Source organism: Aythya ferina (assembly GCF_964211825.1).
Source record: "Aythya ferina genome assembly, chromosome: 11".
Taxonomy (NCBI): Eukaryota; Metazoa; Chordata; class Aves; order Anseriformes; family Anatidae; genus Aythya; species Aythya ferina.
This window is the reverse complement of record NC_140307.1, coordinates 19,141,467-19,156,137: the sequence shown is the minus strand read 5'-3', so window position 1 is coordinate 19,156,137 and position 14,671 is coordinate 19,141,467. Positions and strand designations below refer to the sequence as shown.

The window sequence follows — 14,671 nt, the reverse complement described above, 5'->3', positions numbered from 1 at the left end:
GAATATTATTCTTCTTAGGAAGAAAGAAAAACCATCGTCTTGCAGATGTTATTTTGTCTTAAATATAATATTTAATGACAAAACAATATAATAAAAAATACTGAATCTTGCTTGTGAGCTTCATGTTGATCATTGTACAAAATAAGATTTGCTTACAAGAGTAATATTGACAAGGACAGAAGAGCCTCCTCATTTTTTCTGTTTCATGTCTTCTGAAACTGAATTCAGAAACAAGCTAAAGTTGATTTATATACATATACACACACACACAAAATCAGTCTTACCAATAATTTAACATGTTAACTTTCTATTACACAATTTGCCAAAGAAGCAAATTAATAATGAATTAGTGATTGTTTATACGCATTTTGATAAAGACTTTTGAGAACCTGAAATTTTCATGATAGTTTGATCTGTGTCATCATTATATACCTAATAATACAGCATGAAGTGTTGAACCCACTGATATCCACAGAACTTCCACTAGTTTCATAGAAAGTGGATTTCAGGAAATTATTTCAAGATGCTAAGCCGCAGTGTTCCAAAAGAGTCAACACAAAACACTTGGAAGAAAAAAATGAAAAAAAATCCAGAATAAGAACTAAGAAAAGTGGTAGAACTCATAAGAAGCCTTTATTTGAACTTCATTAAAAAAAAAGTATCAGGTATAAAAATCCACAGGGCGGCATGCTCCCTTTGTGCAGGCCACACTGGGTTTCTGGAAAAGCATTAAGTGGACCACCATTGTCATTATCTTCCCAGGTTTGGCTACACCCTATACATTTAGCCTCCAGTATCTCCCACAGGAATCTACAGAATCTTCTCTAATGGAGACAGAAGTGGGGAGAAATGCTGGATGCAACAGACAGCAGATTTTAGTTGAATGAAGAGCAGTTTTCCTAAGTACAGATCTCCATTTGTTAAGGAACTAGACTAACATAACATGACTACAAAGACAAAAAATGAGAAGGTGAAAGAAAAGAGGTATTTTGACAGTCATAGGAAAGTCCAAGAGCCATCAATAATATTCTCTCAAAGTTTTTGTTAGAACAAGGTAACTAAGGAGCAAAGTTTAAAAATGTAAATGGAATATTTTATTGCAGATTCAGAGTAGCTGAGACACATGCCTATTCAAAAAGTGCTATAAATTATTATAACTCCACTGTCACCTATTGTGACATTACTTCCAATTTAAAATCACAATAATCCTTAAAGCACATTAAACTGCATACTTTATAATCTGCCAAAAACTACTTTCCTATATTCCACGAGCAGCACATCTCCCTTCCAGCCACTTTAAATCCATACAATTTTTGATTTAAAATGTATGGCCAAAATTATGATTCAAAGATGCTTATAACTTTGTTATTTCTCTTTAAAAATACTAGAAGAAACTATTCCTTTTAATAAAGCAATAGTGAGATCAGATTCTGTGTCAATGGCCAACTAGCACACCATCTGCCTCACAACATGCTCAGCAGGATTATGCTCTAATAAGACTTTTCAGAAAATGGGATCAAAAAGAACTTTAGAAATCAGACAAAGGTTAGTAAAAGGTCAAAGAGAAATATAAAGAGTTCAACAAGCATAATTATAAACTCAAAGGCATATATAAATTTTAAGTGCAATAAAGAAAAAAAAAAAAAACAAAAAACAACAGAAAAGAAAGTTCAGAATGAAGACTTGGATTAAGCTATTCTTTATCAGACTGAATTTTGGAAAACCCAGTCTTTCATTTAACACAATCGAAAAAGCCAGGAAAAGCCCAGAGACCATTGTGAAGGTTGTTTCTACATGCAAGCTAAGGGAAAACATTTCTCACCTTCTCATACTCATAGGAAAGTATTTTTGATCTACATTTACTGTTGAAGAATAACAGATTGTCTTCCTCCGATTCATCACAGAGAAAAACTATTCCAAAAATGTATTAAGACTACACTCAAACAAGCAATGTTGAATCCCCATTCTTAAGATATGTTTGTATCAAAAATTCAGTGAATATATTTAACTCATGATAAACAGACTGTGAGAAAAAGGTATTTGCCATTTTGCCATTATCTTCCAGCTTGAATGAGGTAATACATAATCCAGTAAATCTGAGATTGTATTAAATTTGAGATTCTTTTAAAAGTTAGTTTTACATTTAACAAATAACAGCTATTTATAGATAATTTTAAAAAGTAATATACATATATATCTGAGCCATAAGCAAATTTGTTTATGAGCTTTCCACTTTATTTCTCAATATCTTTGTACTCTTTTTCTCAGCTTTAACAGCATATTAGCACTAGTTTCTGTACTTTTTTATATTTTGAATAATAGAAGGAAACAGGAAAACAAGAAGGAAGAGCAAATCTTTTCCATCAGTCACAATTTTTTTGTTTAATTACATTAGTGAAAAAATGTTCAATAAAGCTAGATATTGTGCTCAATCATATCACTCCTGAATACTGACATACATATTTGGTGCCCACTGTGCCCTTTTTAAGCAATAAAGTGTTCCAAAGTTAATTAAATGAAAAGCACTTTCACTCCATTCCCCACTGTTAACAGAAAACAAACAACCAATAAAAACTACTACTGCATGTCAAGAGAAATCTGCACTTTTGTAGAAGAGCAATGAGGGAAATGCCAATGGCATTGTGCCATGATGTGCTTTTCTCAAGACTTCCAACTGAAGTTGTGGGTTCACTTGCCCTGAGGGTATTGCTAATAGATGCAGTCTTAAGTTAGCAGAATAAGCAAATAGGGTCAAAACTAATGCTAAAAATCAAGAAAATCCTTCTGAGATCATCTACTACTGGCTATACATAAGGCACACCTCCCACTTGTTTTACAAAATGGTACAGAAACTGAACAAGTAGGCACATGGCTTTACAAACTTCACACCAAGTATCCACAACATTAATACAGGGCTCCACAGTGAAGATGAAAGGGTAAATAATTTGTATCACAAATATGTGCCCTAGAGAAATGCATTACTTTGCATCCTTACCTTATCTGAAGATTTTTCTGTATGAGTAAGATTATAAGAGACCATGCCAAGCTTATAAGAGCTAGAGGATTTGTATTCAGGATTTTTATTTCTTTTTGACTCTTGAGATATAGGAAGTAGAGCATCTGCCACTAAGTATTCTGAATCTTCAATGGAAGAAAGAATTGCTTTTGCTATTTCGCCTGTTTCATGCCGTTCCAGTGTGCCTAGAAGACCACAACACAATTTGTAATTTTTTCAAGGAACTACACTAATACACATTCCCATTTGAATATTGTGACAATAACACAATATTTACAACAAAATATTAAAATATTATATTAACACAGTACACTTCATGTAAACAGATAAATCATTAACCTATATTCATAGACAAGCCAACTAATTCCTTACTTTCTAGACATTAAAAATGTATATTCTACACAAGATTCTATTTTATAGCATTATTACATTATTTTTTTAAAAAAAAAAGCTTAACTACTGAAGAGACTCTAACAAATACCTTAAACATCAACAGACTTAGTATATTCTGTATAACATGATGTCAGATACAACTTTCAAAAGGAGTGAAGAAATTTCAAAACACCACTTTCCCTAACTTTAACTCTCAGTTGTTTTCCTTCCCACAAAGCCTTCAGTGTGTAATTAACAGTGTAAACAATAATATGTTTATGTAATATTTTAGTGCTGTCCTCTAGTGTTCTGGGTTACAAATAGCAAGGGAAAGCTCAAAATTTTTCATTCTGTTACTTAAACCCATCTACCTCTGAAACTTTTTAAATACCTGAATATATTACACCTAGCTTAAGAGTCAGGAATATGAATACAATGTTTCATGGACTGCTTTATCAGTTGTGTGGATATAGGGAATCTGATTCTTTTAAACATTGCATCCACAATACAGGAAGATTTGAGTGCTATTTCCCCAAGGAACAGCTTCTGGCTCTGCTCTTCTTCAGTTACTTTCTTCAGTTTTCTTTTCATTCTTACTGTACCCTCTTCATTTCTCCTGAAGAACAAATCATTTACCTTAGGCTTTGGAAATTCTAGCCGACATGGAAAAATTGTAGAGTCTAAAATTAATCTAGTTCTGACTAGTGACTGCTAATTCTTGATACTTCTGACTGTATTTTTCCCACTCTTCATGTGATTTCCTAGGTTAGTGCAGAGGAGTGAAATGCTGTCAGGAAAGCTAAATATGACGTCATCCATTTGCTCGTGTGTTGGAAGGCTGACAGTCCCCAATGGAAAAAGATTGTTTGATTTTGTTTGAAGACAGCAGCACACCTCTTTTCCAGAGTCTCTGGGCTGTTTATGGGTCAGACAGAATGAAGACCTTATGAATTTGCTCTGTTCTCTCTCCTTCAAGTTACATTCCCAATTAAAACTTTCTACCCCTTTTTATGTTCTACATAGAAATTGTATTCCCATCCCCTCCCACCAAGATATAAGGTCTGACTGGAATCAGGAAGAATTCCACACACATTTTTCTATAGTACTCTAAATGCTAAATTTTGGAGAATAGAAAACAGGGCTCAATATCTGAAATTTGCAGGATATTTAAACACAAACAATTGAAATAATTTGAATGAACATTCATGACCAGAAGAAGATATTCCAGTAATAGTACTTAATTCATAACTAACATTAAAGCTTTGTAACTGAGCTTGAGTATATTTTAAAATGAGATCCTAATAAATACTACAAATTTCCTCCATGAATTAAACTCTTGAGAAACTATTACATTTCCTATAAATAGCAGCAATAAGAGACATGTGAACAATTTAAAAGTAAGTATCTGCTATAATGTGACATATTTTTCCTTAAATTTAAATTCTGTGTAGCCTCAAGTAATACAACATGAATTTCCCCTTTCATTGTCAGTGAAGGAAAAAAAAAAAAAGTAACATTGAAGTTTTAACAGTAGCACTTGCTAAAAATATTGGACTGGGATTGAGGGATCTCACACAATGCATTTGTCTCTATAAAATTTCTTTACCTGAAATTTCTCCAAAACTTATCTCTCTTAACTGTAGTATCACCTCAGTTATATGGCCAATAGTCTTCCTGTTCAAAGCACAAGAAAGCAATGCAACTGACTTTTTGTCCCCTCCAACTCAATTGAATGCCATAAACTACACTATATTATTACAGAAAAAAAATGAAAATAAAAATAAAAATAAAATAAAAATAAAAAAATCAGGCCCTGTTCTTTTCAATGTCATTTTCTTCACCCCTTCCCAGGGGTGAAGAAATTTGCAGTCAGTGTCAAGGACTTACAGAAGTGAGTAGGAAAACAAGAGGCCTAAGATCTTCAGTCAGACTGCTTATGAACGCTTCAGGAAAAAATACTGGCTGCAACATTTCAATATTTCAGGACCACAAAAATTCAAGGAAGGACTATACAATCCATACTAGACATGAATGAACAAATATTCTTAAAAGTGTTATCATGTTTGTAAAGTTAAGTTTATAAGGAAATAATGTGGACATTCATTCAATATTAGTTTAGCTTCTTTATGCATACAGAATAGTTTTTGGTGCTCTCTACAGATCTCACTGCATTTTTCAGAACACAAGATAAATAAAAGTCACCAAAAAAGTAGTAGCTCTCCCTTAAGCGTAGAAGACTAAACTCTCACTAAGACCTACCATTGCAAGTCTACTATACAGGAAATGTATATGTGTACGTGCTTCTACCCATCCTTGTTTTTCATATCACTGTAATCTGTACAATTCACTACAATTAACTACACGCTCAGCTACTTCAGAAAGAAGTACCGTAATATACCTGTGAAATAATAGGATATTACCTTTATGGGCAAGGAGCTAAGGCAGAATTTGTGGAAAAATTCTTAATGAATCCAATAATTTTAGGGGCCTAGTATTAAATTTTAAAGACCTGTTTTTACATACTCTTTAGTATTAGACAGCTTCAAATATGCAAAACAGGCTTTGCTGGCTGCATTTACACCTAAGTGTGCCTCACCATCCCTTAGCTCCTTGCACAAATAGACGGACAGCAGTATTTCTCTTTTGAAGACCATTGCCTGAATGAAATAAACGAGCAGTCTTGATGTATATGAAAGCAAATCAACATTTTATATGGATTTATTTCCAAATACTGGCAGATGTACTTCTACATCCTACAGACTTGTGGATGCAAACTGAGAAACCAAACAGATTGAGTTGCAAGTGTTCAGCAACTGGTTGCGGCAAGATCATGCCACAGCAAGTATACTATTTTGTAGGTATAGTTTGGAGAAAATTGATTTCTTATAAGCCACAGAAACACATCCAGGTTCATAATGGGAGAAAAAAAGAAAAAAAAGACCCCTTGACATACAAGAGTAACATAAAAGAAGCCAGGTGGGGATTAAGAAAAGTGCATTTGTAGACAGGAATTTCACATAGGAAATTCCCTGGACAACCAGCTTCGTTTACTACTGACAGAAGGCTATGATATCATAAAATCAATCTCAAAAACTTGAGTTCCACTTGGAGTTCCATCTTAAAGCTATTTATTCATAGCGGCTATCTCAGGTTCCTTATAATCATAAGTAACATCTTCCAGAAGAAAGCTCTGTTCTTAAAGGTGTACCTGTTTGCATATACTTCTAAGTCATAGAGCACAGTATGTTTATAAGCACGGATTTGCATACATTTGAAGCTGCAATAAAAGGGCACAGAGTACACAAGGAAACGATTGTGATGATGGGGGAAGCTGGGCAATCGTGGAAGTACTAGAAAACATTTATCCTATCCAGTTGTGTTTGCATTTCTGAAAAGACTGAAATATTCATTTGCAAAGCGAGTAGGCAGCAGAGACGAAGGAAGAGGTATATGCTGGAAATCCCGAATACAACTATACAAGAAAGAAGCATGTTAGGGAGAAAACTGTTTATGTAACAAAGATTCTGACCAATGCAGACAGTTGAACAAATACAGGGGCTAGGTGGTTTGTTCCAGAAACTGTAGCTACAAGTGCTGTCCCTAATCTTAAGGGAAAACAAGAATAAAGAGCAATAAAAGAGACTGTACATTTGAAAGCTGTCTTGTTTGTACTCTTTCCAATCTGGAGTATTTTAAACACAAATGAACCCAAAGCTTTTGACAAGGAAGGTTAAGGTACCAATGAATGAAGGAGAAAATATTTCCTGTATAGCAAGTCCACTGCTATGACCCCCTACTATACATACAAAATACAGGAAAAAGTCTTTATCTCTCTAAGGTTGTGACCATGGCAACCAAGTCTTATGAACAGACAAGAGTGGAGTATTTCACTCTCCTGGGCAGCTTTGGACCACTAGATGTGACTGGCTAGAGACTGTTACAACATCTTATTCTTTTTCTGGACCAAGTACTACAAATTGGGTCTCTTGGTGTTAGTGCTGTCCATGCAGTTCTCAGGGTTCTGCTTTTACTGAATGATGCATTTTTACTGGGGAGGTCATGCATATTATCTTTTTCAAGACAAGGTATTCACTGACATCACATGACCTGTCATATCATCAGGCTCCAGTGCTTTCTGTTTGCTGTCACAGCTAAGTATTGAAAAGACATCCTCAATACTGCAGTGCTGCTGTGACCTAGTAACTCAGCTGAATTTTATAGCAGAGGTGCTCTATGTGAATGACAAATGATTTTAGAATTGATGTTATTTAAAAAGATCATGCGGTTAAGAACAAGTCTTTCTTTAAATTTACTAGTAGCCAAAACAAAAATCACCACTTGTCAGGCCAACTATCATCTGCATGATATTAGCTATTTCTTGGTGTTTTATTTGTTATCAAAATATTCCTTTCCATAAATACCTTTTTCATCTGAAGAGCATCCACCTACATCTTTTCTGTGCTGGTTGAGTCAGAGAAACAGAACTTACACCTTCCTCACTATAAAATGCTTTATTATTTATTTATTTATTTTTATTTTTCAAGCAGTCTACCATTCTGCTTCAAGACAGTATTCAAGCACTTGAAAAAAATCTCTGAAATGTTAGCTCTATCACAAATATCAAATAGCATAAACTAGATAGAACAAGCATTGTGTTAAGTTAAAATACACAGTTCAAACCAATATTGAGACAGAAAACTAAATAAATAAAATCTAACAAATACAGATGGGATAGACCAAATAATATCCTGCCTATTGAAATGTATTTATTTCTGAAATTATATTTTACTATGACTTCAGCACTGTATACAGGAGCAAGTAGAATAGTTGTCACTGAGGAAAATGGACTTGGCAGACTGCTGTGGTTTCCACATTCAGAAGACTTCTGTCATATAGTCTGATGAACATTGAGATTCTTCAGAATACACATTTTTAGAACTGCTTTAGTAAGTTTGTAAAAATATTAAGTTAAAAAAAAGCAAGAAAGAACTATGTAAAGAAAAGTTCTGACATTATCTATGTAGTGCACAGTTTACACAGTGTAGGCAAAATTCTCTAACACAGACAGTCCTCATCTCAAGATTTCTGCTGCAAACAAAATACCCTGAAAGAACGGCCAGTAGAACTCCCATTTGCTTCTTCACTCCACTATTCTGAACAGCTAAAGACAACAAAACTGTAACAAGAATATAGTACATATAACGTATGTCAGCAAAACTGAAGAAGTGAACATTTCTGAACTTAGTAAAGATGAGCAGTTTCACTATTCTTATATTGCCATCTTAAACTATTTTTTTTATTGCCATCTTAAACATGGAGCACGACAATCATCCCTTAGTGTCTGGAATTAAAAACATCGAATAGAGTTGAACCCTTCAGACCGCAATGACCATGTCAATCAGTTTTCCTTTCCACTACTTTTTTTTTTTTTTTTTTTTTTTAATATCCTACTTAATTAATTAGCAATAAAGAATGGACATCAGCTATCAACTATAAGAAATCATACTTTTTAGAAAATATATGGAATTAATTATATATGTTCTACTGAATATACATGAAATATATGCAAATATAAGTACATAAGTATATATGGTTTAAAATAACATGTATTAAATATAGATGTACCTTACTATTCTCTGCACAAAATACACACCCTTAGCTTCTCCAGGCTGAAGAAAAGACGATATTGCTTTTTCAACAGACCTGTCCAAGATCCAGTACTTTCTACATCACCAAGTTACTGAATAATTTCTCAGATTTAGACAACTGAAATATTTGAGTGGAATCTACTTACTAACCTGAGGCTTACTTGCAAGATAACACAAAAAGAACAAAGTTTTAGCTTAAAGGTTTACCCATGAAAAAAAATCAAAAACACATCTTCACATTTATTGATCATTTGAAGTTCTAAAATATGCTAAATACATGTAAGTGAGTGCTGATATTTTGTGTCTTAAAAAAAAAAGGACTTAAGTCTCTGTGTATGACCTGTAATGAGCAGCTGAGGATACTTGATTAATTCTGCTTAGAGAAGACACTGAGGGGTGACCTCATTGCTGTCTCCATCTTCTTCAAAAGCAGATCTTTTTTGTGACTAGTGATAGGACATGAAGGAACAAATTAACACTGCATCAGAGGAAGTTCAAATTAGATGTTAAGAAAAAGTTCTTCACTAAGGGGGTGATCAGGTACTGGAGTGTCCCCAGGGAAGCAATCATGGGATCACCTTCCAATTTATTCAGTGTTCAAAGTAACACAGTGTAAATGATAACATGACTTCTGCACAGAGCTACTAACAAAGAAATATTAGTTAATCCAGACATTCTTTAATGTTGCACTGCATATTCCTAGAATTATGGTAACATTGGCCAAATAAGTTATTTTGCCTCTGGTTCAATAGTGTACAGCAGGTTCTCCCTTTCTCTAAGGATGCCTCTTAAGCATGAAGTAGGGAGGAGGAGGGGGAAACCAAGAAGATGTCAAGATGTCAACCTACGTGGCGTCTGCCCTAACTGTTGATGTTGAAGGTCAGACCATGACCTAAGAACAGAAGAGCTAAATCACTAGTCTTTTTCTAAACACAAAAAGCTCCCTTTGGGGGAGATATAAGCATCTCAGTCTTCAATTAACTCCTAAGAATGCAGCAGAGTACCTAATATTTGATCCATAGTTTTGTATTAAGTGATATTTATTAACAGTAACGTCAGAAGTATGAACAAGTGTTTTTTGTATAAGCAAGCAGACTTCAGGGCCCATATTATGGGTTCATTCACAGACATGTACCTTAAAAATTAAACGTTATTTAAACAAATCATTTATCAATATTTATTTGTGTAATTCTAGAATAAAGAAAGCAAAGATTGTGTGGGTACAAACTGAGCATGTGTAAAATGCATGTAAAAGACTAAACGATAGAAAACCAAAACAGACAAATTGTAAACATTTTCTAAAGTATAGGGTTAGACAAGAGAGATTTTAATCAAAATACAGCATGTCTTGGAAAAAAAATTAAAACATGTCATATACCACCTCTTCCTGATAATCTGGCATCTCTGAAAGCCCTCTACTACCTGACTGCTTTCATTAATAACTACAGCAATTTTATCAAAAGCTTAATGTTAACTAGCCAAATATCTGACGAGAGTTCAATAGAACTAGTTAGGTATTATCTCATTGTAATGCCTATTGCAGAATTTGGCACTTTTGAAGAATCGTGTTATACCAATAGTTACAGATGAAGTTCATTACTCTACACACATGAACTGCATAGAAAGGAGACACTAGACTGGTTTCTAAGAAAACCTTTTCACTGTTACTGCATCTTACTCCTACAAACATATAAGTGACTTAGACTTCTGACAAGGAGCATGGGACCCTAGAGATAAACTTTGTTCACCACAAATACATGAATAAATAAATGGGCTTCACAGAAAGTTATTAATAGGCCTTTTTTGCTCCCAATAATATAATGGGGTACCATATGAAAGATTCTTCCTGTACACATGTAGTGTTTCACAAAAGTGTTACCAGGCGTAGTTACCAAGGAATCTAAAACTTTTTTTTTTTTAATCAACCCATGTCTTTAGGCTATGCAGAGGGCACTTGAGGAGAAAAAAATAAAAAAAAATCAGTGACTGCTATGACCTTGACCTTAGCTACACCACAGCCTGCAGCATATGAAAAGCAAACACAGGATTTACCAGCTAGGCCATACACTCCATTCAAATCTAGTCTGACTGATGACATGAAATAAAAAGAGAAAGAGAGGAAAAAGGAAAATTAAAGATATCAGAGACTGTAAATCACTAAGTTTTACAAAGACAAAAGGGTGAGAGGAGTAATTATGATTACTTCTACAATTATCTAAGAACAAACTTGAAGTTTATTTTGCTATAGCTTTAAGGGTTTCAATAAAACTCTCCGGATTATTTCCTTACAGTCCCTAAATGAAACCTAAAGCTTAGTTTTCTTAACTGATTAATTTGTTCTGAGGTGAGAAAAGCTATCAGATGTACTAAAAAGATGGTCTCCTTTAAAACAAAGAAAGGAAACGCCACATATCCTGCAGCTTATATAACAATAGCATAGAGTTTATCAGAGACTTAGACTTTTTTTGGCACTGGTTGTAAAAAAAATTTTGAAGCGTAGATATCTAAAAATGAACTCTGGTGTTTTAAAGTGTTCTGGCATATATGACTGTCAGACTGTCAGACTATGACTACTCCCACCCCCAGCAGAAGTGTTTGAAATCATTTATTATTGTTATCATATTAGTCATGAAACACATGGTGTTGCATAAAATCTTAATGCCTTAGAGCATGGAATCAAAACTGAATAGAACACTTCTGTTAAATACGTTGTCAATGTTGATGTCTTGTTCCCACCATAGTGGCAACTTCAATTGAAGGGGATTATGTAGCATCATTACCATTTGCTTGCTCAAACCGGAGAGGTTTATACAGACTCCATCCCATACTACAACATATATGGACTTCAGTGAACAGAAGTCATAACAATTCCTTTTCTTCTATGAAAAGCTATACACACATAGAAAATTGTGTAAATATCAACATAAAGTTGCAGAGACAGGAAGGGATAACACAGAATATCAGCTGAGGTAGCTTGCATGTTTATGCAAGTACAATGTATTCTGCACATTATAACCTTTTAAAATTATATATGCCATTGGATTACTATAGGTGTTAAGTGAAGTTAGAAGCAGTGAGTCTGCACCTGACAGGAAGATGCCAAAAGTTTTCTTATTAAAGCCCTCATACTGTGATAACCATCATGTCAAAATACATGAAAATATATTCATAAAAGGCTTGAAGTAGTGTAACAGAAACTGGGAGTGCAGCACATAATGTAGACAAAACACTACGCAATTCTACACATTAGTAAATGTCTGTCCTCCAGCATTCAGAAGTGCATGAGAAAACTAAATACTGAAGGAATTTGTGCAGTTAGATTTATACAGGTGATCTTACCCTTAGCATCAAGTTTTTCAAAGCTTAAATTTTATGTTTTACTTCCTTCAAACATCTCAAGCATAGTTACATAGCTACTTTAATAACCTGTTTTTCTTTAGCAATTTAGTTTTCAGAATGCTATAATTATTTCCTTTGCTATTTATAACTAATTTAATTACCCCGCATGTAATAAATGGTACAGAATATTAACATGTAAAAGGTAAGAGGTAAAGATCCATAAACAGTTCAGAAGAGGAGTGAACAAAATAGATGAACAGAAGTCAAACAATGTCTCATGAATCATGTTTCCCAAGAGTGCCCATTTTAGGTAGCTATAGTAAAATCACTGTTCCCATTAGCAGAAACAGATCATACCTGTATATTACTATCGTGACAATGGAACAAAAAGGTTGATTAAGCTACATTTTATTTTTAACTCACAATAAGCATGTTGTTAAATAATAAAACAGAACGAGATTTGCAGGGAAAAAAATATAGTAAGTTACTAGATGATTCTGCAAGCATGATGAATAAAGTCATATTAAACTAGTAATAACTCAAAACTATATCTACCTTCAACAAATGACATGCTTAAAAAAGTCTGTCCATTCTTTCCTCAGTCTCTATATATTAGATTGAAGTGTGGCTCCATAAATATGGTGTGTAAATCAGGAAGAAAACTGATCCTGTTATTGCTGCATCTTACACTAACATTTACCTTTTTAAAAACAAAAACAACAAAAACCTCAAAGATGCATTTTCCTGAGCAGATAATAAGAGCAATAGATAAGAGCTGATTTCCTTATTGAAGTGGATTTCAAGTGGTGGCTATTGAAGAAAATATTCTGCACTCTAATTTAAATAAAATTTGTTATTGATTGTCATATTTGTCTTCTAGTACACCAATTTGGAATGTATCTTGTATACATGCTATGTTAATATTCCATATGTTTTATTAGATCAATATTTATTGCCATGGAAGGATATTCCACCTTAATGGAAAGTCTCTGCTTCCATATATTAAGCTGTAGGCAAAATGTTAAACTACACAAATATTAGTTCGTAACATCTATATTACTACTTACATATATGCTCAGCAGCAACATTTAAATTTAACATGGAATAATTTTACTTAGTTCTGTAAATCAAAGTACTAAGGATGAAATGCAATTCATCTTATTCTGGACTTGTAAAAGCAGTAAACAATTCACTTAAACATCCTTCCCCTCCACCCCCCCACCCCCCCCCCCGTCTTCTTGTAGTTATTGGAGGAGAAAAAATAAGCACTTCTGCTTATTCCTACTTCCTCCTATTCATTAAAGACAGAGTTTAAACTACTAGCTTATAGGTAGATGTCTAAGTGTAAATACATGTAAATGCCAAGTTATTTAAGGTAAACTGTAAATTTCACTTAGTCAACTCTCGCCAGTTAATGCACTTCAGTATAAAGTATCATTAAATGCTTTTTTTTTTTTTTTTTTTTTTAAATAGAGGCAGCCCATCATACTCATTGGCAATTTCCCATTTACAAGGTAAAATAAAGTATCTTCAGCGATCTTATGAAAATTGTACAGGTTGCACATGAAGAAATACTGGTTTAGATTTAATCTGTGATGATGTTCCCACCCCATAAAACAAGAAAATAAAAGCCTGCTAAAAAGATATTTTGAGCTTCTAAATGCTTTCTGAGAAGTGTTGACCTCCCTCATAGGAACTTGAGAAGATGAACTGTAATGTATAATGAAGTCTTTCATTTGTTTAAGGGTTCATCCTCTTAATTACCTGGTAGGACAGTTTTGAAGCTAAACTGGTATCGCTAAAAGACAGTGATAGGTACTAGACACCCCTAAACTTTTGTGAAGTCATTTGTCAAATTCAACAGAATTACTGCAGACTCTACAGCAGTGTAAATATTTAAGTATTCATGGAAATTCCTTAATTTTGGGATGTGAATTATAAACAGACTGGCTGTTTTCCCAGTTATCCATTAACTCCAGCACAATAACAGTTCCTTCCCCCCCCCCCCCCCGCCCCCCCATTTAAAAAAACTGCAAACAGTGATATACAATCCTGACACAAAATCTGTTGACTTTCATTTAAGGAGGCAAAGCTTCAGTCAGGAAACTAACAGTACAGCCAGAAGAGAAATACTTCTTGACTATAGAAATGACTAACATTTTAATCTTATGTTCATATCCATAATGGAATCCAAACACAAAGCTGTCACTTAGACTCTATCCTCTTTAAATATCAGGGGACATGCTCACAGGTAACTGCATCAGCAGTTAGTACTTTGCATGTCTATCCATCAACC

At 33.9% G+C, this 14,671-nt stretch overlaps 1 protein-coding gene across 3 annotated transcripts in view; it reads right to left on the bottom strand.

Moving 5' to 3' along the window:
* WDR72 (WD repeat domain 72) overlaps positions 1–14,671 on the bottom strand; it is a 118,352-nt gene that overhangs the window by 76,408 nt on the left and 27,273 nt on the right. For all 3 annotated transcript variants that reach the window (XM_084532298.1, XM_084532299.1, XM_084532300.1), the window contains one exon: positions 2,996–3,201. In XM_084532298.1, the coding sequence (XP_084388424.1) occupies positions 2,996–3,201 (206 nt within the window). The remainder of the gene's footprint in view (positions 1–2,995; positions 3,202–14,671) is intronic.